This window comes from Galeopterus variegatus, unplaced genomic scaffold, assembly GCF_000696425.1.
Source record: "Galeopterus variegatus unplaced genomic scaffold, G_variegatus-3.0.2 Scaffold706, whole genome shotgun sequence".
Taxonomy (NCBI): domain Eukaryota; kingdom Metazoa; phylum Chordata; class Mammalia; order Dermoptera; family Cynocephalidae; genus Galeopterus; species Galeopterus variegatus.
Window position 1 is genome coordinate 471368 of NW_007726817.1, and position 27358 is coordinate 498725.

At 42.2% G+C, this 27358-nt stretch overlaps 1 protein-coding gene across 2 annotated transcripts; it reads right to left on the bottom strand.

Moving 5' to 3' along the window:
- Window positions 1-25416, bottom strand: DNTTIP1 (deoxynucleotidyltransferase, terminal, interacting protein 1). Of its 2 annotated transcripts, none has more exons than XM_008571604.1 (13): window positions 25246-25416; window positions 24642-24712; window positions 23762-23858; window positions 18048-18146; window positions 11019-11087; window positions 10701-10757; window positions 10384-10442; window positions 9012-9057; window positions 7704-7762; window positions 7542-7602; window positions 2754-2825; window positions 497-552; window positions 1-377 (listed from the first exon to the last, which is right to left on the bottom strand). In XM_008571604.1, exons 1-13 carry the CDS (start codon window positions 25348-25350, stop codon window positions 239-241), a joined length of 990 nt encoding a protein of 329 aa, XP_008569826.1. In that variant the 5' UTR covers window positions 25351-25416; the 3' UTR covers window positions 1-238. The 2 variants fall into 2 exon arrangements, with proteins under 2 accessions (XP_008569826.1, XP_008569827.1); XM_008571605.1 differs by having other exon boundaries at window positions 1-402; window positions 9012-9060; window positions 25246-25384.
- Window positions 25417-27358: the final 1942 nt, after the last annotated feature.

A 27358-nucleotide genomic window follows, 5' to 3' on the forward strand; every position in this document is an offset into this window, starting at 1 on the left:
GCAGGCTCACCATCTGTGTTTATTACAAACTGTTTAATTACTTCTTATCCCAATAACTTTACAAATATAGAACTACATGCCAGTCTGGGGGGTGCTCTGCAGTGAGTCACTACAAACTAGCCCAGGCACAGCTTAATGCCACTGAGATCCAACGAGGAGCAGTCCCAGCAGTGGTCTCAGCCACATGGGGAAGAGGGCCTTAGAGGCAGGCTGCCAAGTGTAGCCAAGGGACCTGGCCTCAAGTCTGTGGAGGTGCTTCAACAGCACGATGCTCATTCTCTGTCCGTAGTGTCTCCATGTACTTTCGCATCTTCTCAACCATCCAGGAGGGTAGAACAAAAGATTTCAGCTCCTCTAACTTCAGGTCCAGGCATCCTCTGGAATAGACATTGAGGAGGCAAACTGAAGAAGCAAGGGAGGATTTAGGTCCAGCCTCATCCCAGGGGCTACTTTGAGGCGGGGGGAGGGTAAGGGGCAGGAGACCCACTGCTTTTACCTGTAGTCATCGCTGGCAGCAAGGTCCCGGATGTCTTCCTCAATGAGGAGGTAGGCCTGGGGCAGGAGCAAGGGAGAGGGGTTATTGCCTCTAATTCATTTCACTGCAACTCAATAACACTATTACATCTGCTTAATGTAAGGCCTGCTAGTAGGTGAAAGACAGGAGGGTGTAGTTGACAATTTAGTTGAAGAGAGTAAGTAGGAAGACTGGAGAATGGTTCCTTGAGACAATCTTTTACTCAAATAGAAACTTTATAGGTGGGAGAAAAGATACTGGTGACTAGCTTATTTACAGCCTTTTCTTTTTTTTTTCGTCTTTTTTTGTGACCGGTAACGGGATCGCAACCCTTGGTGTCGCGCCCGCACCGCACTCAACCAGTGAGCGGACCAGTCTCTATATGGGATCCGAACCCTCGGCGGGAGCGCCGCCGCGCTCCCAAGCGCCGCACTCTACCGAGTGCACCACCGGGCCGGCCCTTACAGACTTTTCTTTTAAAAAAGGACCCGAGGTGGCTTATGACAAAATGTCAAAAGAACTAGCAAAATATACATGGAAACAGGAAATCAGGAGGAAGAAGCCATACATTAAATGTGGTATGCTAAAATAACTTGGTTTTGAGCTTTGTGGCAAAAGGGAAAATATGATAAACTGCACAGATGTCTAGTAACTGGGCTGTATTGTCCTGAGGCACTGCTTAGGCACAATGCCATGATCTGCAGTGGGCGAGAGCTCTTGTGAGCTTACCATATAGGGGATGTTGTTCTTCACATTAGAAAGTCTTCTGTGGGAGACTTTCTAGTCTTCGGGTCAGGAATAATTGTGTGTCCCTTGAGTAATTTGACTGTTTTCATCTTATGGATACTATAAATTGTAACAGATCAGGTGTCCTTGAGAAGCCCCTAGAGCTGAATTTGCAAGTACCTATAGAAGCATACAGGTCTCCCAAGTAAGCAAGGAAAAAAATATCCCAGCTTTTTGTTTAAACCATCTTGCTGGTGGCTTAATTTTAGGTCCTGTCTTTCTTTTTCTCCCCCCATCTATTTCTTATTTATGTTATGTTACCTTTTATGTTATAAGAGGTAAGTTCCCTAAAATCTTTTTGAAATAAGTGTGAGCATAAATAGAGTTTTCAGTAAAATAAAATAAAAGGTAGCTTTCATTGCCAGAAAGCAGATGGCACACCAGTTTGCAAGGCCATTAGATTCTAACAAGAGCATTCCCGGCAATGGGACTACGTGAGTCCTCAGATGGGGAACATTGCATGTGATGGAAAAGCCCTCCACAATAGTTTTAGAACTCATGCAACAATGATTTTCCTAAGGTTGTTGCTTGATATGACCTGAGAACTCTTTAAGTAGAGGTGAGACTGGAAGGGGCTTCCAGGTATGGCAAACACATTTCACTGCACATGCTAACACTCCTATTGACAAGGGGTGCTACCTGGCGTACTATGTTTAGAAAAGATTCTATACTTGTGTCTGGTGGAAGAGTGTTGTAATTGATCTATCAATGGGCACATGAGGGAAAAGCAGTAGTAAGTATTTCTTGTATTCGACATTCCTATGCACAGCTAATATGATCCAAATATGTGGTCTTGGAGGAATTGGGTGTGAAGGTTGAGGGGGCAGAGGGAAACCTAGGGATAGGGAAGGGAATCCAGGGATTATAGTCTGCTCTTTAGCATGAAGGAATGGGCCTTCTAAATCTTTTGCTATGGTTTGAATGTCCCCCCAAAACTCACTGAAGCTTGATCCCCATTTTAACAGTGTTGAGAGGGTGGGAAATCAGACTATGGTACTTGAAAGGTGGGGCCTTTGGTAGGTGACTGGATCATAAGGACTGTCCTCATGAATGGATTAATCCACTTACGGATTAATGAGTTAATGGTTTATGGGTTATCAGGGAGCAGACTAAGGGCTTTATAAGGAGAGGAAGAAAGCATGTAGAAATGTGCTCTTGCTTAGTCCCCACCATCTGATACCCTGCATCACCACCAAGGAGAAGGCCCTCACCAGATGCACCCCCTGGGCTGTGGACTTCCCAGCATACAAAACTGTAAGAAATAAATTTCATTTCCTCATAAATTACCCAGTTTCAGACATCCTGTTATAAGCAGTAGAAAACTAATACATCTCTCATCCCACATTTGTCTTTGGGAGTCTCCCAGATTTGGAGGTAAGCTGTTATCAAGAGCCAGAATCCTGGCCCTTGCGTGGGTGGGTCTTCGGCAGTGGCATATGCAAACAGTGCTTACCATCTTCCCCCCTGTTGCCCGCATGTGATGCTGCTCAGCCAGCCAGTGCTTGTCCTGGGGGTCAGCTGCATACTGTGAGAGATGAAGTTACAGGGGGAGACATTAGTCTACTGTGAAGGGCTTTCCTCATTTGGCCCCAGAACATACTCTTGGCCCTTGAGCAGTTCTTACGAATAAGACCTTGTCCTAGCCTGATAGATGTAGAGGGCTCACTAATCTCTTCAGAACAAGATGAACCAAGCCCAGGAGGCCAGGGCATAGGACCCAATTCCCAGATTTAGTACGCTTCTATTCTCCACCACCTTCCTTTGTAAAAACACAATATCCCTGGCAACCGGTGGTACTGGTGACTATTATTTTAGAGCCTCCTCTTTTAACAAAGGATCTGAGGTAGCTTTTAACAACTATGATTATTATTTCTTTCTTTCTTTTTTTTTTTAGTGTATATCTTTGCACCTTTTATTTTGCAGTTGAATACATATTATAACATAGAATTTTTACCAAAATAGGATCAGAAATTCTGTTTTTGCTTGTCACTTCACCATATGTATTGTGACAATCTTCTATGTCAATGAATATACTACTATATTTTAAAATACATGCAAATATCACATGACTTAGATGTCTAATAATGTATTCTATCTATTGTCTATGTTGACATGTAGTTGTTTCTAATTTTTCTCTATAAAAACAAAACCACAAAGAACATACTTGTATGTACTCTACACATACATATTTGTGCAGGTAATTAACTCTTCCTGAGATGAACTGTTACCATGTACCAGTAGAGTTTTGGAATTTTCTCAGTAATAATCTATGTGCTGACATTTTATTGGGCATTTTGGGTATACTGGGTGACCACATTTTCTAAAACAAAAATTAGGACACCTCATGTACTGGGGGAGGCAGAATAGCATCTTGGTTAAGAATCTGGTTATGGTGTTACACAAATACGTTTTTTATTTATTTATTTTTTTTAAAGATGACCGGTAAGGGGATCTTAATCCTTGACTTGGTGTTGTCAGCACCATACTCAGCCAGTGAGCAAACCGGCTGTCCCTATATAGAGATCCGAACTCATGGCGTTGGTGTTATCAGCACCACACTCTCCCGAGTGAGCCACAGGCCAGCCCTGTTTTTTTTTTTATTTTTAAAAGATTACCGGTAAGGGGATCTTAACCCTTGACTTGGTGTTGTCAGCACCATGCTCTCTGTGAGCTAACTGGCCATCTCTATATAGGGATCTGAACCTGTGGCCTTGGTGTTAGCACCACACTCTCCCAAGTGATCCATGGGCCGACCCTCATAAATAAAGTTTAAATTCTGTTTTCTGCCACTTTTTAGGGGTGTAAAACCTGGGCACTAATTTCTTTGAGACTGTTTCCTCATTTGTAAAATGCAGAATATTAATACTTATCTTTTTTTTTGGTGGTTGGCCAGTATGGGGATCCGAACCTTGACCTTAGTTTATAACACTGTGCTCTAACCAACTGAACTAACCAGCCAGCCCTAGTACTTATCTTATAGGGTTGTTGTTAAGAATAAATGATAGTGCATAAAAAGTGCTAAATATAGTATCTGACAGATAATAAGTACTCAACAAAGGTAGGTTTTATAACATAGGCTGAATATTTGAATAAAGACCAAACTGGGAAATCTGGGCTGTAAGGTCACTATCCATTGACTTTAAGTAATTATTTCTCACTTCCCAAGTAATGTTAGTATTAGTCAGTGTATGCTCTCTGACCCAGCAATCCCATTTCCAGTAATTTACCCTTTACAATCACCCTCACGTGTACATAAGGATAATTGGTGTACCACTGTTTATAATTGCAAAACATTGGAAAAAATATCCATCAACAGGGGAGCGATTAAGTAAATTGTGAAATATCTATTCTATGAATTCTATACACCTGTTAAAAATAAAATGAGGGAGACTAAATTTAATAGCATTGATAAACTTCTAAGATATTATCCACTAGAGTTACAGTGGTTAGCAGACTTTCTGTAAAGGGCCAGTTAGTAAATAGTTTATGCTTTGTTGGCCATATACATCTCTGTTGTCTATTTTTCTTTACAGTTCTTTAAAAATGTAAAAACCCCGAGTTGTACAAAATCAGGCCACAGGCTTACCATCATAGTTTGCCCTGCACTAGAATATAAGTTCTACATGAGGACAAGGATTTTTTTTTTTTTTTTAACAGATGACTGGTAAGGAGATCTTAACCCTTGTCTTGGTGTTGTCAGCACCACGCTCAGCCAGTGAGCTAACTGGCCATCCCTATATAGGATCGGAACCCGTGGCCTTGGTGTTATCAGCACCACACTCTCCCGAGTGAGCCACGAGTGAGCATTGGTGGTTCAGTGGTAGAATTCTCGCCTGCCGAGTGAGCCACGGGCCAGCCCTGAGGGCAAGGAGTTTTATGTGTCTGTTTGTTCACTGTTTTATCTACGGCACTTTGTGAGAGTGCTCACCATATAACAAGCATGCAATAAATATTTGTTCAATAAATATATGAATTTTGGGGCCAAAAAAATAAAATCAGAGAACAATGTGTGTAGTGTGATCTCAATAACATAAGCAAAATATCATTAAAAGACAAGGACACACACGCATGTGCATAGGAGGGGACTGAGGATGCATGCCACTGTGGTTGTTTGTGACCTCTAGGGGAGGGGAGTCAGAGTCAGGGGTGAAGGGGAACTTTGTGTTTCTCTCTCTATAACCTCCTGTGTATTGTTTGAATCTTTTCCCAACAAGAATGGGTTTATATACTATTCTATAATTAAAAAGTTTAAAAAAGGAAAAGAAAAAAATAATAAGGCCTTTTGAAAGATACAAAAAGGGGCCAAAAACATAGTAGGAAGTTTATAGAAGAAATACAAATAGATTCTAAATTACTGAAAGGATGCTTATAATCACTAAAACAGAATGTAATGTAAAACGACAAAAAAATTTTCCTTCCACTTCTTATACTGAGAAGGTTAAAATGAGAATAATGAGCAATGAGAGTGTGGGTTGGGAGTTTACTACAAAAGATGGATCTCAGAACTGGGAAATTATGCAAATAACAATGATTAACATTTATTGAGCCCTTATATGCCAGACATTATGCTGGGTGCTTTTCTGTACTCTCTTAATTAACCATAAGTACAGTCTATCATTGTTCTCATTTTACGCATGACAAAACAGACTCAGAGGGCCTGGCCAGTTAGCTCAGTTGGTTATAGCACAGTGTTATAACACCAAGGTCAAGGGTTTGGATCCTGTACCAGCCAGCTGCCAGAAAAAAAGAAAACAAAACCCCAGCAAACTAAACAAAGAAAACAAAAAACAGACTCAGAAATGTGGAGCCATTTGCTCAAGGTCAAACAGCTAGTTAGTAAGGAAAAAAGGACTGAAACCATACTCAACTATGTGCAATAGGAATTCGAAGTAGGTCCAATGGCATATCCACTTCGGGGATAATACAATTGAAGTGAAATCCACTTCAATCCTCTTCTTGAAGGAGGTAGATCTTAAAGAATAGTCAGGCAGATAAGGGTTGGGGGAAAGGGCATCCAGATAAAGGAACTATGGAGTGAAGACACTGAGAGAGGAAAATGAAGTAGCAAGTAGGCCAAACTGTTTAGGTGTTGGGAATATTCAGGATATAAGATTGGAAAAGAAAAGCAATCAGACCTGTCCTTCAAAGAACCTGCAAACTTGCACAGAATACGGTAGGTAGAGCCCGTGATTCTGGGACCCTGCAGGGGCTGTGCAGTTATGGCAAGGGGCACCAAGCCTTATGTGTAGGTGCAAAAAAAATGTGTGCATGGTGCTGATAACACCAAGGTTCAAGGTTCAGTCCCTGTACCAGCCAGCTGCCAAAAAAAAAAAAAAGCACAAAAAACAAACAAGAAAAACCATGTCTGGATCACACATGTACCACTATTCTCCTAATCTATTTAGATGCTTTAGTGACTGATAAAATACAAATTCACTTAAGAGGGTGAATGAATTTAGGACTTCTCCCATTATTTCCTCAAACAGTGGAGACCAAAGCACAACTGTTCTCCTAAGAGGAGTCCCCTCTTTGAAAAAGGATAGAACCCTGCCTTGCTCCAATCTCTGTTTTATAGAAAACTGAATAAGGTAGTGGCTAAGAGGTCCTGCTTTGGTAAAGACAGGCCTGGATTTGAATCCTGACTCACTACTTACTAGCTGAGTAATGGGGCAAGTCATGTAGCCTTTCTCAACCTCTGCTTTTTTCAAATTTGTAAAACAAGGATAACAATACCTATTTAACTGTCGTTTAGGACAATTCCATGAAATAATGTAGATGTAGCATTTACTATTTTTTTTTTTGGTGGCTGGCTGGTAGGGGGATCTGAACTCTTGACCTTGGTGTTACAACGTGGTGCTCTAACCAACTGAGCAAACCAGCCAGCCAAGTGTAGCATTTAAAACTGTGTTTGAGAGGCTGGCCCGTGGCTCACTTGGGAGAGTGTGGTGCTGATAACACCAAGTCAAGGGTTGAGATCCCCTTACTGGTCATCTTTAAAAAAAAAAAAAAAAAACTTTGGTACCCATTAAATGTGCAAGGAAAATAGCTATTATTACTGAAGCACAGAGGTGTAGAGTAAGTCACAAAAGGTAAAGGTGAATGGCAGAGGGACAACTAGAACCCATATATCCTGATTCCCAGATCAGTGTTTGTTCCAAGCTTCTCCGTGCCATGGAGAGTACTCAATGCCATCTACTCCCAATGCAATGGCCGGCCTGCCTACCTGCTGGCACTCACCTACCTTAAAGAGATGTGGGTGCTTGATGTAGATTCTCCCTCTGGTGCCCCCCATCCCCAGGGCCCTGAAACATGAAAGACAAGTGGTAAGGATTCCAGCAGGTGTAGTCCTAGTAACAGACCCCTGAGCTGCTCCCTCTGCCAGCGCCAAAGCTCTTAGACATACTTGTTGGCTCGAGATCCCAACACAAAGGTGGTAGACTCATTCAGCCGAGCTGGGTCCCACTATGCAAAAAACAGAAAAGTTGGTGAGGGTGAGGTTTAATCTAGTGGGCAGGACAGAAACACTCCTTCCCCTGCCCTTTTGTAACTATCACATTTGTCCATTTTTCAACAGTTTATTCAAGAAAATGAGTACTTACAATATGCTAGACCCTGTGCTCAATACTAGGGATAAATAAATAAGATAATCTGTTTCTGTTCTTCAGGAAGCCACAGATGTATGTATAGATTATTTTACCATTATGTGAAGGGGCAGTGACGCAGACAAGAGCAGGGTGTGAGGGGTGCCCAAGGTGAGGGTACAGCCAGGAAGGCTTCTTTAAAGTGGTAATTCCCAAGTTAATTCTGGGAGCGTGAGACAAGTTTGACAAGGTAGAGGTGAGGAAGATGGGCATCCCAGACAGAAAGAAGGTAGCATGAGCAAAGGCAGGTGAGAGTTGGCTTGGAATGCTGGAGAAACTACAAGCAATTCCGTGAAAATTAGGGAGTGCAATTGATAGGGTTGGAGGCCCTAATAGGATATGTTTAGGGGTACGCATTTTATTTATTCTGTAGGCCATGGGGAGTCACTGGAGTCCTCTGAACAGGGAGTAAGAGTCAGATTTACTTTAAAGAGCTCATTCTTGAAAGAAGAAAAAAAAAAAAAGAATTAAATTCTTCCAGCAATGTGGATAATGGATTTGAAGGGGCAAAACTATAGGTAGGGAGAGCAGTTTAAAGGCTGTTGTAACAAAGCAGTTTTGAAAGAAGATGAGAGCCTGGGTGAGGGCAGCAGTAAGAATGAAGAGAAGGGAATAGGAACTATAATATATTTAGGAGGTAGAATCATCCAGGACTTGACCAGATGTAGGGAGGTGAGGAAAAGGAAGACGCAAAGATGATTAAGGAATGGAAAAGAAGGTCCATGAGGAAAGATTCTGATTTCAATTTTGGATATGCTATTTGAAATGCCCATGGAACTTCTAGGCAGAGAGGTCTAGCAGATAGGATATACAAATTTTAAAGTAGAAAGAGAGGTATGGGACGAACAAAGAGGTATGGGAGTTTTAGCACGTAGCCCTCTGTTTTGCCTCGAATTCGAATTCCTATGTGAGATCCTTTCTGGAGGCCTGTGTGGCTGGAGGTGGAGGGGGAAGATGGCTCTGGAATGGTGTGTACACATCCTTCACCAGCCCCAGGCCCTCTCCCTTATGGTGGGCCCCAGAGCCTTGGTGAGTCTCCTTGGGTCACTGCCATGCTCACATAATCATACCTTGGGACCTTCCCGGCGAATTGGTTCACAGGATTTTGGTTTCCATCTGCTTGGAAGGAAAGAAGAAAAGTGAATTCTCCAAGGTGAGGCCCAGGACTAGAAGAAAGCTTGCTGGTGGTGGTGGGGCTTCCTTATCCACTCTCACTTTAGACCTGGGTGCACTTCCTCCTGGTAACCCATGGCAGGATATAGGAAGAGAAAAAAGCACTGGGCTAGCAGCCATTCTAGAACTAGCTTGGATACTATGTAGCAGTTTGGGCAAGTCCAGGAACCTCTGAGTTGTAGTTGCCTCACCTGTCAAAAGGAGGTAACAAGAGCAACTGCCCTATCTTGCATTTGTGAGGATCAAAATTGCTTCAGGGAGGAAACAAAGCTAAGGTATGATGATTAATGTTTCCACCTCCTAAGTCAGTGGTTTCAAACTATCCTCCCCCCTCCCCCCCCTTAACCAGACCAGTGTGGTTTTATCTGCTTTATATATTGAGCTTCCATAAACTTTTGTTTGAAAAAAAGATTCCGGTACTGGCCAGCCACCAAGAAAAAAAAAAAAAAAAAAGATTTCTGCTGCTTCAAAAAAATTCTTTGAAGATGGGGTAGAGGTGCAGGGCAGTGGGGCAGGGAGGGGTAGGAGGAATGAGTAGGTGGAGCACAGAGGATTCTTAGGGCAGTGAAACTACTCTGTAAGATACTATGGTGGTGAATACATGTTATTATACATTTGTCCAAAGCCATAGAATATACACCACTGAGAGTGAACCCTAATGTAAACTATGGTATAGATTCATCAAATGTTAACAAATGTACCACTCTGGGGCCAGATGTTGATAATGCGGGAGGCTATGAATATGTGGCGGCAGGGGTTTATGACATAACTCTGTACCTTCTGTTCAATTTTGCTGTGAACCTAAAACTGATCTAAAAAAGTCTTAAAAAAATCTTTGAAAATGACCATCCTGGAGGCAATGCAGTACAGTTTTTCCCCTTATCAACTGTATGACCTTGGGCAAATAATTCTGAGTGTTTCTTTATCTGCAAAATTAATTATATCTTCTTTAAAGGGTGGATGTAAGGATTAAAAAATAAAGTATGTAAGGTATACAGGGCAGTTATAGGCATTCAAAATATACTAACAATGAAAAACTCTGGTGTTAAATCAAGCTGGGATGAACTATTCTGGGGCAAAAACAAGATAAAACAACTTCTTCCTTACTGCCTTCTTCCTCACCCCTCAAACCAGGGTAACCCTCCTGCATGGTGACTTAAGCAGATGGATCTGATTTCACGAGGCACAGAATTCTGGCCTTTTTTCCTCTAGGGCCACTCTCTCCCTCTACTCCCTTTGGCTCTCACCACACTATTGGCTCCTACTCACACCATGCCAGCGGCTGCCCGGTCGTTTGACAGGATGTGTCCAGGAGGTCGTCCTTTCCTCTGCCACAAAGAATAGCTGTCAGAGGCCTGACCCTGTAGGAACCCTTCTCCCCCAACTGGCAGGTCCAAGGTCACTTGGTTGAGATAGTTTTCCCAAGAGACCAAATGATGCTTAAGAGGGAACACGAGTGGGACTGTTCTAGGGTTCCTGCCTCTCATTCCTAGAAAGGCCCAAGGTACATCGAAGAAGCCCAGCACCTTCTTTTGGAGCTGCAGGGCCTTTTTGCAGCCAGAAAATGACACAAGGAAATGGTTTACCTTTTTGGGAACGGGACTTCCTCGATGGGCACATTCCTCTTCTGTCTGCCGGCCACGCTGGAGGAAATAGAAAGGGAGTCAGTAGAAGGCCAGTGCCTGGGAGCTACAGGTCTTCTGGGATGGCAGAAGACAGAGCCCCTAAATTATAACCCTCCAGCCCTGCTCTGACCCCATCCTCAGAAGCCCATCCAGCATGATGCAATTTAGACCTGATCCTACAAATGGATGACATGTAAAACCTCCCTGGGCCCACATATTTCACCTTCCTCCCAACCTGACTGGTCTGCCCCTCTAGTACCAGGACACAGTGACTCTGACCTTTATTCCTGGAAGTTCATGGGTCAATCTGGGTACTACTTTTTCCCCATCTGAAAACAGTAGTTTAGCCTGAAGAGAAAAGACCAAGTGTTAACAGTTACCATTTTGGTGGGTAAGCATATTCTGTCTCCATTTTTATAGAAACAACTCCAAACTGGTTAAAACTTTTCCACAGTCAATACAAAGGCATAAAATACATACATGCATATAAATATCTATTTTAAAAACTTTTTATTTTTATTTTTGTGTCTTTTTTTCACAGCTCCATTAGCAGCTAAGATTTCTATTTATAAAAACTTGAATAACTACTGCTGATTGTTGAGAATTAGAAAATGTAAATAAGCAAAAAAAAAAAAAATCAAACTTAAAATCTCATTACTTATAGAAAACTACTGTTAACATTTCTTTTCTTTGGTGGCTGGCTGGTATGGGGATCTGAATCCTTTTCCTTGGTGTTATAACACTGTGCTGTAACCAACTGAGCTAACCAGCCAGACTGCTAACATTTCAATGTAAATTCTTCTTTTTTCCATGTAAATATATGCTATCTATTATTTCTAACTAAGTTTATTAATATAATATATATTCCTCAGTAAAATGCTGTTTTTCATTTAATAAGTACTGAGTACCTAGGACATCAGTGCTGGGGACACAGCAGTAAATAGAACAAGCTACTGGGGAGCTCCCTGCTCTTGTGGAGCTTACATTCTGTGGGCAATCTAGATAATATGCAAATAAACAAACCTATAAAAAAGGTAACTTCAGATCATGCTAAATGCTATGAAGAAAGAAAATCCAGGCAGATGTGACAGAATCACCAGAGGGGGAAGACTACTTTAAGGGGGTGGTCAGGGAAGGCCTTGCTGAGCAGGCGGTCTCTGAGCTGAGATGTGAAGGAGGCTGTAAGAAAAGCTGAGGAGAAGCCTGTTTCAATGGCAGGGAGGGGTGCAAAAGACCAAAGATGGGAAGACTCAGCTGATCTGAGGAAGAAAAAGTCAACCTGGCAAATAATGGGCAAAGAGGAGCAAGGTAAGGTTGGCAGGGGACTTGCAGGCCGGGTGAAGAGTTGGGTTCATGTGACCTCTGGGATCAGCATTTGACAGTGCTGAGCACTCCCCTTTCCGGAAACATTCTTCTTCTAGCTCCTGTGGCCACACTTCCCTGTGTTCCTCCTACTTCTATGGCCATTCTTTCTTAGCCTTCTTTGCTGGCTTATATGCAATCTGGTTCTTTTTATTCTGTCGTCTTTCACTAGATTCTATCTGCTCTCATCTATGTTCATAGCTTCAATTAATACCTATAAATTGAGGACTCCATACTTTTAATCTTCAGCTATAGCTGAAAGGATATCCTTTGAGCTTCAGACTTATTTACCAAATAGTCTGCCCCATGTCTGTGCTTGGATGTTTCAAATGTGCTAAGTCCAAAACTGGACTCATAATCTTCTCCTCCAAACTCTGTCTCTTTTCAGTGAAGAGTGCACAAGTCTCAAGTGTAATTATGCAGATATTTGTGTGGTAATTTAATTCATATCTGTCTGCCTAACTAGGCTGTAAATTCTATGAGAGCAGGAAGCCTATTTGTCATTTGTGCATTCATTCATTTACTCAATCATTCATCAAACATTTACTGTACGCATATGAAGAGTCATATTCCAGGGCTGGGAATACAGTGGTGAACAAGATCAGGCCTCAACTCTTGTAAAGCTCAAGACTTTAGCAGAGGGAGGAGTGGGAGTGGGAGGGAGGCAGAAAATAAACAAATGAACATAATAATTTCATATTAAAATAAATGGCAGAAATAAACAAGTAAAGTGATAGAGAGTAACTGGAGGTGGGGAAGGGAACGAGGTGAAGGGGCTACCTTAGATGGAGTGGTCAGGGAAGGCCTCTCTTAGGAGGTGATATTTAAACTAAGATCTAAAGAAAAGAAGCAGCCAGCTATGCAAAGAGTGAAGGGTAGAGCACGCCAGGCAGTGAGAGTAGCAAGTGAAAAGGCCTTGAGCTTGATATGCTGGAGAAGCAGAAAGGAGTCCAGAATGGCTAGAATATAGTCAATAAAGGGGAGGTGGGATGAAATGAAGTTAAAGAAGGAGCAGGTCCAGGTAGGTCTCTGTGGATCATGGTAAAACCTTAAAATTTTATTATGCCTGCAATGTGAAGTCACTGAACGGTTTTAAAGATGGGAGTGACACAATGTGATGCATCTTTACTGAGATCAGTCTGGCTGTGTGAGAAGAATGGACTGGAAGTGAGTAAGACTGGATGTAGCTCAGTGCTGAGATATAAATTTGTGAATCATCAGCAGTTAAATTGGCTTCAAAGCCAAAGAGTACATAGAATCACCTAGGAAGAGAGTTAGTGGCAGAAGAAAAGGGGTCCAAGGACTGAACTTTGGCATACACCAACAGTTAGAGGTGAGGGAGAGAAGATGAGCTAGCTGAGGAAGCTGAGAAGGAGTAGCCAATGAGGCTGGAGCAAAGTCAAGGCACTTGAGCCAAGAGAGGATGATCTGTTGCAACAGATGCCACTGCAAAGCTGAGTAAGCTGAGATCAGCGAGGATCTACAGGGTTTGACAATATGGAGGTTACTGGTGACCCGGATAAGAGGGGTTCCAGTGAAGTGGTGGGGACTGAAGCCAAAACAAAGTGGGTAGAAGAATGAATGGGAGGTGAGAAAGTGAGGCAGTGATTGTTAGCAACCATTCCTGAAGTCTGTTATCAGAGGGAAGAGAGAAATAGTGTGGCAGCTGAAGAGGACTGTAGTCAAGGGAGGTCTGTTTTTGTTTACCATTGTATTCCCACTGCCCCAGTGAATGAGCACACATGTATAGAAACATATTTAGGGAACAGACTGGAAGGAAATACATCAAAATATTAACAGAAGTTATTGCTGAGTAGTGAGATTATAAAAAATTTTAATTTTCTTCCTTATAATTTATATTTTTTAATTTTAATGTAACACCAGCAGCAGGTAATATTTATGGAGTCTTTGTTACTGATCTAAATGCTTTAAGACTGTTGACACATTTAATCCTAACAACAATCCTATGAAGTAGATCCTCTCTATTTCCATTTTGCAGATGAGAAAACTGAGATTTAGTAAGGTGGGATAACTTACCTAAGGTTACACAACTAGTCAGTGGTAAAGCTAGGACTCATATCAGAGCAGTCTAAATCAAGAGGAAGCTTGCATTCTTAAACACCATGCCAAATTTCTCTTAATGAATGTTTATTACTTGCATAAATAAAATTAACAAATAACAACAACTATCTTGCAAAACAAAATCAAACGAACAAATGAAAAACCCAAGGCAACGTGCTACAGATAAGATCAGCCATTTCTCCCTAAGAAATACCCAGGAAGGAGGGCTGGCCTGTGGCTCACTTGGGAGAGTGTGGTACTGATAACAGCAAGGCCACAGATTTGGATCTCTATATAGGGATGGCTGGTTGGCTCACTTGGGAGAGCGTGGTGCTGACAACACCAAGTCAAGGGTTAAGATCCCCTTACTGGTCATCTTAAAAAAAAAAAAAAAAAAAAAAGAAATACCCATGAAGGGGTAGCTAAGGAGATTAGGGAATACCACTGAGATAGTCAAGATGTGGTATAAGAAGTGAAACCAAGCAAACCAAACCTTAACCCCATCAAAACTGAAAAAACCTAGCCTAAATGCATCATTCACAGTCTGAAGAATCTTTTAATGCAACCAATTTTGCATGCAGTTTAGACAAGGGGATCCCAAAGAGTTTCCAAGTATCCTGGCCATCTAAAACCTAGGTTGTTGTGAGGCAGAAATATTTATTATAATTATGAGTGTAACTGCAGTGTATTTACTATCTAGTATTGTCTGCGTTGCATTTACTTTGCTGTGTTGGTAGTTTATGTATATTATCCTATTTAATCTTCACAGCAAACCATAGGTGGTAGGGAGTGGTCTTATTCCCAAATTTAGAGATGAGGAAATTGAGGCTCATAAAGGTTAAAGATTTCTACCATGCAGAAATTCAAATTTTATTTTTTTTTACTGAAACATAGTTGACTACATATCTGTGGGGTAGAGTTGAATATCAGTACCTGTGTGCATAAGTGATGCTCAAATCAAGATAATCAGTATATTCAACATTATACAATGTAATTGTTTTTCATGGCCCTTTACCTATTCCTCCTTTACCTTCCCCACCCTTTCCCACCTATGGTAACTTGAGTTCTGTTCTCTCCTTTCAAAAGTTCAACATATTATTGTGATTGTTGTATCTTTCCTTCTTTCTTTTATTTCTTTGTTTATTTTTTAGCTCCCACTTATGAGTGAGGACAGACAGTATTTCTCTTTCTGTGCCTGGCTTATTTCACTTAACATAATTTTCTCTAAGTTCATCCATGTTTCTGCAAATGGCTAACGGTTAAAAGACTTGCTCAGAGTTTCTTGATTCATCTGGGTTCACGCTGGATGAGGATGAAACTCTCTGGGCTTTTTATCTCCCTGTGACCACTGTGACCACACAATTTTCTGTTCCATACTCTGGCTTCTTAGTTACATCAGTATTGGCAAGAGGCAAATCGGGATGTTGAAAATGGTGATTCAGGAGACTGGAAGGGTATTCATGAAGTGCAGATTATGCCCAATTAACTTTAACTTCATCTTTCCCCTGAACTCCTGAATAGTCTCTTAAATCCCTTTCCAAACTAATCTCATGACAGCCAGAGTAATCTCTTCAAAATGCAAATCCTGGGCCGGCCCGTGGCTCACTCGGGAGAGTGTGGTGCTGATAACACCAAGGCCCCGGGTTCGGATCCCATATAGGGATGGCCGGTTTGCTCACTGGGTGAGCGTGGTGCTGACAACACCAAGTCAAGGGTTAAGATCCCCTTACCGGTCATCAAAAAGAAAAAAAAAAAAAAAAAAAAAAGCAAGTCTTGTTAGGCTACTCTTCTGCATACAACTACACATCTGCAATTTGGCTTGTAGTGCTCTGCTTGATCTGGTCTCTGCCTACCTCTCCAGCCTTATCACTTACCATTCTCTTAACCCTCTGAAAACCAGCAACACTGGCTTCTTTCTGTTCCTTAGACATAATATACCCCTTTCTATCTCTGGGCTCTGCACTCTCTAGTGTATTCTCTCTCACTGCATCCTATACTTAACAGTACTTATATCCATTTGTAATTATAGATAGACTGTATGCTTACTTCAGTAATGTCAAGGGCTCTGAGGGCAAAGACTATGCCCATTTTGCACACCACTGCCGGGGCCTGGCACAGTAATAGGTACATAGTAGCACTTCACTAAATATTAGTTGGAGAGTTAACTCAAGAAAGTATTTTGGGTTTCAAGTGAGAATGAAGTTGTTATCAATTTAACCTCAACTCAGTTCAAACTTTTTAAAGAATATCACTAGAGAACTTCTGTGTTTTATTATTGGCAAATGTTAACATATCGCAGTTCTAGAGTGAATTAATAATTGGCCTCTTATGAATTTGGTTAGCTTAAATTTATTAGTCTATAAGAACCAGATCGGCTTTCACTGCACTGACAGAACAAGAGTGCTGCCCTTTCAGAGCTGGGATTTAGGCTCTGGTCTTACTCCTTTCTAAGGCTGGGCCTGAATAGCCACAGCCAACTTCCCAGAAGACATATCTCTCTCATCTCACTATAATTAACTAGTCCTCAGAGAACTGAACTCAAACTAGTCCTTGTGGCTCCAATTATGAAGAAATTTCTATCTTTAACAGCTAATGGTTTCATAGTCAAGCACAGAATCTGGGTGATGCCAACAATTCCTATTAATAACAGCAGCTGACACATGTAAACAGGTTCTCTACTATCTTGGGAACACAGCCATTTATAGACCTGATGTCATGCCTCCTGACCATACCTGATAGGGAGGGAAGCAGCAAGGATTCTAGTCACCATCATGCCAAAGGGGGCCGTGACTACCGGAAGGTGATCTACCAAATACTTGCAGAGGTGAGACAGATCTTAGCTATTCTAATTCTTGGGTGTCCAAAGATAGAACTTCTTTTTGTTATTTTGGTTTTCCTTTTTTTTTTTCTTTTTTGTTTTTTTTGGGTTTGCCTTTTTAATTTTATTTTTTGCAGCTTTACTGAGGTATAATTGACAAAAGTTGTATATATTCAAGGTATACAATGTGTTCATTTCATATACATACATTGTGAAATGATCACCACAATTAAATTAATCAGCACATCCATCACCATACAGTCACCATTTGTGTGTATGTGTGTGTGTTTGTGTGTATACATTTAAGATCTACTCTCTTAGCAAATTTCAAGTAAACCACAGAATATCAACAGAGTATTATTACATATAGCCACCATACTGTACAATAGCTCTCCAGAACTCATTCATCTCATAACTGAAAGTTTGTACCCTTTGACCAACATCCCCACTTCCCCCACTCCCCAGCATCCACCATTCCATTCTTTTTTTTTTTTTTTGTGGCTGGCTAGTATGGGGATTTGAAGCAGTGACCTCAGTGGTATAAGACTGTGCTCTAACCAACAGAGTTAACCGGCCAGCCCCATATTCTCTGCTTCTATGAGTTCACTAAGCCACAATTTCTTCTTCTGCAAAATAGGGATTAAAAGTTCCTTCAGGGCCGGCCCGTGGCTCACCTGGGAGACGGTGGTGCTGATAACACCAAGGCCACAGGTTCAGATCCCTATATAAGGATGGCCGGTTAGCTCGCTTGGGAGAGTGTGGTGCTGACAACACCAAGTCAACGGTTAAGATCCCCTTACTGGTCATCTTTTAAAAAAAATAAATAAATAAAAGTTCCTTCTATACAGGGTTTCTTCTGAGACATAAATGAAATGCCTCTATCACAGAACTTGGCATATAGGAGTTACTTCTCTTCCCTTATCTGTCAGCAACAGCTCCAAACCCTATCTGGATATAAGTGGCTTGTTGGCGATTCTCCAAAATACCACTGATGATGGGATTACATTTCTTAGCATAACCCCAGTAGCTAAACCTTGTGCTAAATCTCTTGTCCCCTTTGGCCTCACCTGCTCCAGGCAGCTCCGACAGGCCTCCTGGATCAGTTGCTCTGCATCCACCTCTTCCCCAATGTTGTCTCGCACGTTCAGTGCTGCCTTCTGGAAGAACTAGAAAAGCATAATAGAGGACAAGGTCAGAAGTCCTGCTAATTTACATCAACCTGAAGGAAACTGAAACGGATGACTTTATCCTAGCTTCATACAGAAGGGAAAAGTGATTATGAACATGGCTTTGGGATCAGATTTATTTATTTTTAAAAGATGACCGGTAAGGGGATCCTAACCCTTGACTTGGTGTTGTCAGCACCACGCTCTCCCAAGTGAGCCAACCGGTCATCCCTATGTAAGGATCTGAACCCGTGGCCTTGGTGTTATCAGCACTACACTCTCCCAAGTGAGCCACGGGCCAGCCCGGGATCAGATAGATTTAAATTCATATCCCAGACTCTACTTCTCACCTCTATTTCCTCTGTTAAGGATATAATCATGGAGGTGCCTAAAGGATTAATGTGTAAACAGTACAAAATCAAGAAATAATCTAAATGTCCAAGTACAGCTTAAATAAATGATGGCATATACATACCATGAAATGCTATTGTAAATATTAAAAATCACAGTAAGGATGATATAGGAGAATACATTTTTGAGATGAAAAGGTATTCATGATTTCCTGCTAAGTGAAGAAAGCAGGTTATGAAATAGTTTGGTATAGTGTGACTCTATGTAAAATAGCAAAAAGCAAACAGAGACAAAAGAACTGTAAGGGTATCCTATTAAAGTAAAAGCAGTTATATTATAGATGATTGTTTTCTTCTCTTTGCTTATCTATAGCCACTCAGTTTTTATAATGTACATGTATTATTTCTGTAGAGGAAAAAAGGAATGCCTGTGACTAAAGTGAATGGACTGGGGTAGATCAGAACAGATCAAGACAGTGGAAGGTCCTAACTGAATTCTGACTGACCAATCTGCAAGAAACATCCATGGATGGGGAGCAGTGAGACCTGGCAAGGGTCCCAGGATACTGGCAGCCCCAACTGGCTGGGGAAAGGGAAGGCAGGAGACAAGGTGATAAGGCCCCAAACATACCCCAGAATACATTCACAAAAAGAATCCAACTTATGTCTCTAGTAGAAAGTGTCAGTTCTCAAAAAGATAAAAAAAAAAAACATAAAAAGAAAAGTGTCAGTTCTCTGTGGGGTATAGGAATATTCTAGAACCAATAACCAGTGTGCCTACTGTGGGAGGCAAGTATGGGGATGTACTATCATTTTATATTTAGCAAAGTCAAATGCTTCTATTGTTAACATCAAACCAAGGAAAAGAGTATGAAAGGACTGGATTAGAAACCTCAAGAGTTTAGGAGGAATTCTTCAGGCCAGATTGAAAGATCAGGTGAGTTTGACTTTAAAACAAAAAACTGAAAACTGGAGATTAACCATGGTATTCAATATTGATTAATGGCTAAGTAAAAGCCGGTTGAAATAATTTGGATTACTTTATAACCAGCCTGTGAGGTGGGCAGTGTAAGGGATATATGGAGGTGAATGTAAGCTACTTCTGGATCTGAGAATCAGGTATGAATGAAGCATTCTCAAACACTGTCGGTAGAAAATGGCACAACCTTTCTAGAGAGCAATTTTCTTGAGGGAAAAATATGTTTTCCCCTTTACCCACCAATTTTATCTCTAGGAAACCCCCCCCAAAATACTTTCACAAGTGAATAAAGATGTATATTCAGAGTGTTTGTTGTAGTACTGTTTGTAATAGAGAAAAACTGAAAACAATCCAAGTGTTCTAGGGACTAATTAAATTACAGTAACTCCATAAAAGAGACTGCACTGCAACTATTACAAAAGATTCAGGATGCGCTATTATGTTCTGATCTAGAAACATATCCAAAATATATTAAGTGAAATATATCAAGTTGCAGAACAGTGTGTATAAAATGATATATATAAACACACACATATATATATATTTTAAATGCACACACACAGATACACACAATAAAGCTGGGAGACTATATAGTCACTGTTAACAGTTTAGTATCTCCCGGAGGTGAGTTTTAGTGACTATGGCTTTTATTTTTTTAAAATATCTGTATTATTTTTTCCCAACAATTTCTTATTAAAAATTTCAAATGCACAGAAAAGTTGAACAAATTATTCAATAAATACCTAATACCCACTGCCTAGAGTCTATAATTAACATTTTACTATATTTGTTTTATCACATATCTATCCATTTATGCATCCCTCTATCCATCCACCAATCAACTTTATAATCTATATTATTTTTTATAATCTACATTAGAATTTTTAAAAAAGGGCATACATTTAGTAATAACAGAAACAAATCAATAAAGATTAATAATGCCTTAGATAAGATCAGCTATATCTAGAAACTATTATCCTAAAAATTTTAAAGAAAATGAGTTGCTAAGATTTGAGAACATTGTTAAAATGATCAGATGAGGGGGCCGGCCTGTGGCTCACTCGGTAGAGTGCGGTGTTGATAACACCAAGGCCACGGGTTCGGATCCCATATGTGGGATGGCCGGTTTGCTCACTGGCTGAGCGTGGTGCTGACAACACCAAGCCAAGGGTTGAGATCCCCTTACCGGTCATCTTTAAAAAAAAAAAAAAAATGATCAGATGAGGTCAATCAAGGATGTGAACTTATCTGAAGTTGTGATGCAATCAAGTCATTTGTACTTTGTGGGAAAACAAGTATGATGTGAGGCATCTTCACAGACTTTATGAGAGGGGAACCCAGAGTCACATATTGTGATTATGCAGCATTTGTCCAGGAGAGAAATTTCCTGAATCATGGTATCCATAATTGGAAAGCAACAAGGAAAGAGGTTTGGAGGCAGACAATCTGGACTAAATCCTGGCCTACCTTTTCCTTAGTGGCTTAATGTCTTTATTTCTGCATATGTAAAGATGTGGAGGTGTGAGAAAGCATGGTACATTCTGGGATGTGCAAAAATTAGGGGTAGTAATAACCAGGGTGTGCAGGGGAATGTGGCTAGAGTCTCATTAGAGTGGACCATATATGCCATGTTAAGGAATAATTTGAATATTACCCAGAAGACAATAAAAAGTCACTAAGGAATTTTAAAATAGGGGAGTGACACTACTGGATTTATTTATATTTTAGAGATCACTCCAGCAGCTGTATGGAGGTAGTGTTGAAAGAGGGAAAGAACAGAGGCAGTTAGGGATTATATTAGCAGCCTGGGTGAGAAATAATGAAGGCCTGAACCAAGGCAAAGGGAAGGAAGAAAGGCATATTCGACAGATTGTGAACTGGAACTTACAGTACTTGACCAATGTATATGGATGATGGAGAAGGCACCATTTTTGGATTCTAAATGAATGGTGACAGAAACTTAGCTCCTGATTTTCCCTGCTTGTTCCTGTCTTCCTCACATCAAGTCAAAGGCAACTTCATTTTTACAGCTTGCCAGGGCAAATAACTTGGGAGCCGTTTACCTCCTTTTTTCCTTTCACCCTGCACATCCGAATCACTGGCAAATCCTGTTGCTACTTTTAAAATACATACACAGTCTGACTCTTTCCCAGCATGTTTACTGCTAACACCCAAGCCACTATCATTTCTTGCTGGGATTATTTCAATAATCTTCCTAAACGGTCCTCGTGCTTCCACTCTTGTACTCTCGCAGTCTATTCTCTACAGAACAGTCGAGTGATCCTTTTAAAATGTTCAGATCACATGCTCTGCTCAAAATTCCAAGAGCCTCTATTTTACTCACAGTAAAATCCAAAGTCTTTACCATGTGTACTAGTCCATTTTTGTTGCTCATAACAAAGTACACTGAACTGGGTAATTTATAAAGAAAAATGAAATTTATTGCTTACAGTTTCTGCGGCTGAGGAATCAAAAGTCCATCTGATGGTGGTGACAGTGACCCAGGTGTCTCACATTGCAAGATGGTGGAAGCAGAGAGAGCAAAAGGCAGACTCTCCTCTTCTTTTAAAGCCCTCAGAACCACACCCTTTACCACCATTTTTAATCCATTCACTACTGCATGGTCCTATAATCCAATCACCTCTCCAAGGCTCCACCTTTTGTGACCCTGGCCCACAAACAGGCACACCACCAGTGCCTCAGGGCCCTGCCTGGGGGCCCGGGGCAAGGAGCCAGGGACCGGACCCCTCATCCCCAAACCAGGCACACCACCAGTGCCAAGGAGCATGCCAAAAACATCACCTCCATGTGGGTGGCCCACCACAGCCACTATAGCCACCACAGCTGCTGCGAAAGTGGCTAGATGTCACGACCACTGTGCAGATGCATGCCAGCCACTGGAGTGCATTGACACAAGGAGAGTTACCAGCAGAGACCAAAGAAAAGAAGAGAATGTCTCTCCACAAAGCCCATTCCAGAGTGACAGAAGAAGCATCTGCTCTACGAAAATATTGGGGGACCTGAACACATCTCTCAGCAATGGACAGATCATCTAGGCAACAAATCAACAGAGTAACCATTACTCTTTCACAGGAAGAGAAGAAATCTAGGGTTATCAATGGTGGGAGGGGGGAGGGCAGGGGACACGGGGAGAGATTGGACAAGGGGCATAAAGAATAAATACAATTTGTAACAATATACATACTAGTAATATTGATTTGATTAACATATGTCAACATTGAATCCCCAAAATATGTATAGTCAATTATGATTCAATTAAAAAAAAAAAAAGGCTCCACCTTTCAATTACCATAATAGGATTTCCCACCCTCTTAATAGTCACAGTGAAGGCTGTTTTTTATACATAATACTTGGGGGACATAATTCAAGCTTCAGTGAGTTTTGGGGGGACATAATTCAATCTACTACACCATGGCTTCAAAGGCTCTGCAAGAGCTGGGCCCGTTACCTCTTTGATCAGCTCTCCTGATTACTGTCCTGGTTCAGTCTGCTCCAGCCACCCTGGCCACACCTGGACTGCTTTTCCCCATGTATCTTGCTCTTTCCTTTATTTGGATCTCCACTCAAGTGTCCTCTTATCAGAGGGCTTTCCTAGCCACAATATATTAAAATAGCAACCCTACTTTCCACAGATCACTCTTTCCCCCTTCTCTTCTCTCATTCCCTAACACAGAACATATATGTATATATATTTTGGTGGCTGGTGGGTACAGGGATCCAAACCCCTGCCCTTGGTATTATAACACCCTGCTCTAACCACCTGAGCTAACTAGCCAGCCCACAACATATTTGTTTAAAGACAGTATCTGCTGTGTTTACCACTACATCCGGAGTGCTTAGAATGGTGCCTGGCAGTATGGTAATCACTCAATAAATACTTCTTGAATAAATGAATAGATACAAGAGGAGGAGGTTTAGGAAGAAAAACAGAGTTCAGTTCCGAATATGCTGAGTTTGAAGCATCCATGGGACATTCAGGTAGAGCCATGAAAAGTTTTTGGCCTATATAGGCCAAGAAAATAATTTTAAATAACAATAATGGTGATATTACTTAACAAGTAATAAAAACACTTGTTGAACACTTATTATGTTCTAAGCACAGAGCAGATCACAGAAGGGAAAAAGTTCTTGGGGAGTTCAGAATTAGAAAACTTTAGATATCTGTGGGTACTAGAGAGAAAGACAGAGATTGGTGATGCAGGGAAGAACTGGGCTGCCCATGAGCCTTTCTCCCTGTTATTTTTTTATCTTTATGTCCCTCTTACCTTCATGTACTTGTTGAAGACAGTCTGGATCTCCTCATTGATGCTAGGCTGCAGGACAGCTCGGAGGAGATCCATGGAGATGGCAGGATCTGTGAAGCTGCATTCAGGAGGGAGACAGAGGCTGGGGCATGTCCCAAACATCTTTTCCCAGCCTGCCCAACCAGTTTTTGACATAGGCTCCTTTAACGATACTAGACAGCTTTTATTGAAAACTAACTATGTGCTCATATTCTGTGCAAATCACACAGATGCATGACTTTACTTCATTCTCATAATAACTCTATGAAGTGGGTATTATTTTCAAGGTGTTTTATGAGCTATAATATTTATACAGAAAAGTCTATATACTTTAACAAATAACTACAGTGAACATCCGTTTAATTACTATCCAGGTCAAAAAATATAACCAGCATCCCAAAGGCATATGTTGTGCTCTCTCTTCCCTGAGATGGATACCACTTTTAGCTCCACTTTACAGCTGAGAAAACAGAGGCTCAGAGAGGGTAAGTGTACTGTCCAAGGCCACCCAGTTAATAAATGTCAGAGTCTGCATTAGAACACAGTTGTCTGATCCCAGAGCCTGTGCTCTTAACTTCCATGTTATTTGACATGTTTGGAGACCTCAACCACAGAGTCAGTGAATGTTAGGGATCTTAGACATTGTTCAATCCACCCTCCACCCCCATTTTGTACATGAGTTCAGACGGGGAAGTGACTTGCTCAAGGTTACATGTAAAGTTACAGAATTTGAGTCTCCTCTTTCCCAGTCCAGTGCTCTTTCTACTGGCTGTAGATCTCCTCAGCCTTGTGCAGTGAGGGTCCCAAAAACTGCCATCCAAGCTAGTGCTGGGATGTAAGTCCCACTCAGGGCCAACCTTACCTTGTTGTCATCTGTGAGCGGCGGCCCCTTCGCTGCACCTGCCGGTGCTTTATCATCATGTTCCAAGGGTTCTGTGGGGACCAAGGGAGCAAATGTCACTGAGGCCTGTGACACAGGGGTGGGGCGGAGGTTAAGGTTGGGTATGAAGTTAAACTTAGACATCCCTGCTTCTCAGATCCTTTCACCACCTCTTCCACCGTGGGGCGGGGGGAGGACAGTGGTTGTAAGGTCCTGTTAGGGAAAGGAACCGAGGAAGTTTCTTGCCTCAAAAGTCCCAACCCTGCCTTCTCTAGAACGGCAGGAGGAAGGGAACCAGTGAAGACCTACTCTGTGGAAGATGATGTGCCGGGCCCTTTACTGCCTTTATCATCTCTTCCCCTCAACATCTCAATTTTATAGAAGAGGAACCTGGAGCTCCGGGGTTGACAGAACTGGCCCAAGTCACCTAGCTAGGAAGGAGGCACCAGAATTTGAATCCAGATGGTCGGACTGCGAAAACACCAACCCCTCGGCACCACCAGCCGCCGCGTTCTCTCGCCCGCGGGGTCCCGGGAGCCCGAGGCCCTGCCGGCCCGAGCCCAGGCCTCACCGGGGGCGCCCTCACCGTGAAAACCAGCTGCCCCGCTGCGCCCGCATCCCCCGGCTCTGGGCCGCCCCGCTCTGCCCCACCAGATCCCCGAGACTGCTCGGCGTCGCCAGTGGCCCCCATGGCGCCTAGACCCCCACAACTTCAATCCAGCACTACGAACGGCCGGAAGGTGGTGCTGTGATGTCATTGGAGAGCGCCGCTCACTGCCCCGGAAGCGCGACTCGGAGAGCTGCGCAGTTACCATGGGAACCGAAACGCCGCCTCTCGCCGGGTCCGGGAACTTAGAGGCCTTGTGTGTTGTGTGTTGGGATGGCCTGGGCTTCCTCCTGGGAGGTCTGCGCCTCGGGTGTGGACTGGGTGTTCAGTGGTGGGTGTTCAGTGACCGTTCAGTCAGGGGCCGTTCCCTGCTGGGCCAAGGCCCGTGTATAAGTGCGGAGTAGAAGGAAAGGAACAGGTTTCCACGGGCTAGAGTTGGAGAGCACAAGGGAGCGTTTCAACAGCGGCGCCTGCACTTCAGCTTTTTTTTTTTTTTTTTTTTTTTTTTTTAAAGATGATCGGTAAGGGGATCTTAACCCTTGACTTGCTGTTGTCAGCACCACGCTCTCCCAAGTGAGCTAACCGGCCATCCCTATATAGGGATCCGAACACACGGCCTTGGTGTTATCAGCATCACACTCTCCTAAGTGAGCCACAGGCCGGCCCTTGCAGTTCAGTCTTTGAAAACTGTAGATTTCAATATGCCGGGCGCTCGGCCCCCAGAATTGGAGAGGACCGAATGCGGGGAAGGGAAACCCAACGAGGGCGGGGTCTGGAGGTCTGGTGCGTGCCATCCCAAACACTCACCGGATCTCTCCAGGCTTTGACCCCAGGGCTCCCTCTTGTGTCTGAAGGTGTAAGAATGAAGGTTGGGTCTTGGCCCGCGGAATTCTCCAGCCCCAGGGAGCTGGGCTTCTTTCTCTCCCCAGACGGGTGATTCTAGGATGGGCCGGGGATGCAGGAGATTAACAGCTGTGGAGTTCCCCAGAGTTCTCCTTAACTTTGTCTCGGAGATAAGACGTCTCCGTGGATCCATTTATAGGTTGTAGAGAAAGTTACTCTTACCAGGTCTCGATATGGTGTGGTAGAAAATGCATGAGTTTTGCACTTAGAAAGATCCGGGTTCAAATTTGGTATGGTATGGTGGTTAGGAACATGGGCTATGGAATTGGACTGCCTGTCTTTGTTCTACCACTCAGTAGCTGTGTAATCTACATTTCTTAAACCTTCTGTGCCTCAGTTTCCCCAACTGTAAAATGGGAATAATAGCATCTAGCTTGTAGGGTTGCAGTGAGGAATAAGTGAGTTAACTCACATAAAGCACTAAAACTGCGGAACAAGCAAACCCTCAAACAGTACCGTATGTCATTATTACTATGAAATTCCAGTGGCCACAACTTGTGGGCATTTTTTCTTAGCCCCAATGAATCAGTTTTCTAACCTCTGCAAGATTATTGTGAGGATTAAAATAAATAATGTATATAAAGCACATATTAGGTTATCAACAAATGTCAATTATCTTCATGCTCCAACAGCAGCCTTATGATAATATGGGCAACTTCTTGGCACCAAACTGTTTGGCCCTATTAAGGAAGTTTTTACCTGTGCCTTGAATATCCCCTGCCCTTCAGCCTCACAAGGCTAAGCAGTGCCAGTGGATACCACTAGGTATCAAAGCTGACCAAAGATATGAACAGGACAGATAAAAATCAAAGAAATAGAGGAAGAAGAGATAAAGAAAGAGACTATATATGAGCAAGACTTTTGAATCATAGTAACTGTTCTCTTAGGTTCTGCCAACTAGCCTAGATACAGTTTGAGAATAGCATGTGTGGGCCAGAGGGACCAAGATGTAGGTTTTTTGTGCATTTGTATTAGTTCTGAACAAGCCCAAATACTGCTTTTTTGTAGGTTTTTGATAGTTTCCAAGTGGTCAGTTCCATTCTGTCTTTTCTAGGTTGCAAAGATGAACAGGAGCCCCAGTGTTATTATGCTTTGGTTATTTTATTAGCTTTGGTTATTTTTTATTACGTAGTGTCTCTAGTCCTTCCCTCTGTCATTTTGGCTACAGCTGCGTCCTTCCAAAGCCCTT